This window comes from Chaetura pelagica, unplaced genomic scaffold, assembly GCF_000747805.2.
Source record: "Chaetura pelagica isolate M959 unplaced genomic scaffold, ChaPel_1.0 scaffold251, whole genome shotgun sequence".
NCBI classification, from domain to species: Eukaryota; Metazoa; Chordata; class Aves; order Apodiformes; family Apodidae; genus Chaetura; species Chaetura pelagica.
The window spans coordinates 1,015,756-1,017,643 of NW_009952271.1; the positions used below are offsets into that span (position 1 = coordinate 1,015,756).

A 1,888-nucleotide genomic window follows, 5' to 3' on the forward strand; every position below is an offset into this window, starting at 1 on the left:
TGGGGGGTCCGGACCGTGCTGCTGGTGTGGAAGGAGTTTCACCCTGCTCCGTTGCTCAGCAGGAGCTCTCACAAGGTTTGCTGAGCTGAGCGACCCTTCCCAAAGGGAATATTTTTGCAGGTTGGCTGTTGGGAGGAAAGGGCCAGGCTGTTCCCTGGAGTTTGCGTGCCACGCTCCTGCTGTGACACCAAAATAAGGGCTTCTGTCCCTTTTCTGAAAGCTTGTCTGAAAAGTGAGGAGACCAGAGTTCCCTGGGGCTGGGTGGTGAAGGAGAGCCCTGCTGCACAGGGACAGGGGATGCAACAAGGGGTCTCAGTCCCCAGCAGCAGCCTGGGGGGGTCAGGGTGGAAGTGTCCCCCTTGTCCCCCAGGGTGGGGGACAGCCGTGGTGGGGGAGGCTCTGCTGAGCCACAGCCACCCTGACCTCATGCTGCTGGCACCCCACTGGGAGCAGAAGGGGTGTCCTGGGGGGCCCCTCCAGCCTGGGGGATCCTCCAGGGGCAGCATAGGGAGCAGGTGGTCTTATCCCCAGCTGTAAAGCCTCTCAGGGCATGGGGAGGCTGGTTCCTGTAGCAGAAGAGAGAGGGGAAAGGGACAGTACCCTGCTTGCAGTTCATTCTTTGTCCAGGAAGATCTTCTGCAGAGAAGCAATGGGGTGGGTGCAAACCCCCTGGCCCTGCCATCAGGCCATTGGTGCTGCCTCCCACACAGCCCAGCATAGGGATTTGGGAATTTGGGGGGGTATCTGGCAGGGCTCCTGGCTGGGGGCTCCACACCATGTAGCCCTTTCAGGCTGCCCCCAGTGCTGGGGCAGCATTTCTGTTGGGAGTGTGTTGTTGCCAGCAAAGGAAGTACTGGTAAGATGGTTTGTGATAAGAAGATGCCAAAACAGACACCTCCAGACTGTTCCCAGGAAGAGTGGTGAGGCTTCTGGGATGGTGTTTCACTCAGGCTTGCAAAACCAGCTCAAGTCTTTCAGCCAGAAGAAGAGCTCAACCAGATCCCGTTGTTTGGTGTCACATTATGAACTGACGTCCCTGGTCCTGCAGCTGAAAGCAGAGTGGTTTACTCCTGATTGGTTCAGTGTAAACACAGAATCTGATCTTCTGAGCCATCATTTTAAATGGATAGTCTGAAATCACCTCCTTCAAAGCCAGATTTGTCCGGGCAAATGTGTGATGAGCATGGGAGGGAGTTTGGACCCTGGCAGTGTTCCAGAGAAGCAAATTAGTCATTTTTAGACCAAATTAGAGGATTTCAAATTTAAAATTATTTCCCCTGCAGCATGGTCAGACTGGTAAGGACATGCTGTGCCTTCCTTCTCTGTTAGAACCATCCATGTCCCTCACGCTCATCGTGTCAACCATGTTTTGCAGAGTACCATGATGTGGCTGCTTGTAACCATTGTTTATTCCATGTGCATCAGTGAGGAGGTTCATGCCAGCCCCGAGGTGTTCATGGATGTGGTAAGTCCTGGCTGCTCTCCTTTCTTTTCCTGTTTGGGCAGGCAAGCTACGTCTGCTGCCACAGCCTGGGCAGGACCCATGGTCTCTGCATGTGTGTCTTCACCAGGGTTTTCTGCTAGGGTTTGATTAGAACTTTTGTCTTTCTGAGCTTATGTGCCTGGAGGTTCATGGAAGACAATTTAGGGGGGAGTTTGGTGCAGATCCACAAGTTTGGTCAAGCCCTGTCTTGGGCTTCACTGTGGTTGCTGCTCTGCTCTTCACCTATGTTGATTGTGACATGAGAAGTGACAGCAGGTCTCTCTCTGCCTCAGACCTGCTCAGGGGATGAGGGACACTCACACCTGCCAAAAGCTTTACCTGCAGTCATGGCATCACTGCAGGGTCGGTGGAAGGACCTTGGGAGGTCTCTACCCCACGTTCCTG

General features: G+C 54.1%; 1 protein-coding gene across 1 annotated transcript in view; it reads left to right on the forward strand.

The window, feature by feature from the left end:
* The first annotated feature begins 1,381 nt into the window (after positions 1-1,381).
* Positions 1,382-1,888, forward strand: part of LOC104397759 (lipase member M-like) — a 6,726-nt gene continuing 6,219 nt past the window's right edge. The window contains exon 1 of the mRNA XM_010007770.1: positions 1,382-1,465. Coding sequence (XP_010006072.1) covers positions 1,382-1,465 — 84 coding nt within the window. The remainder of the gene's footprint in view (positions 1,466-1,888) is intronic.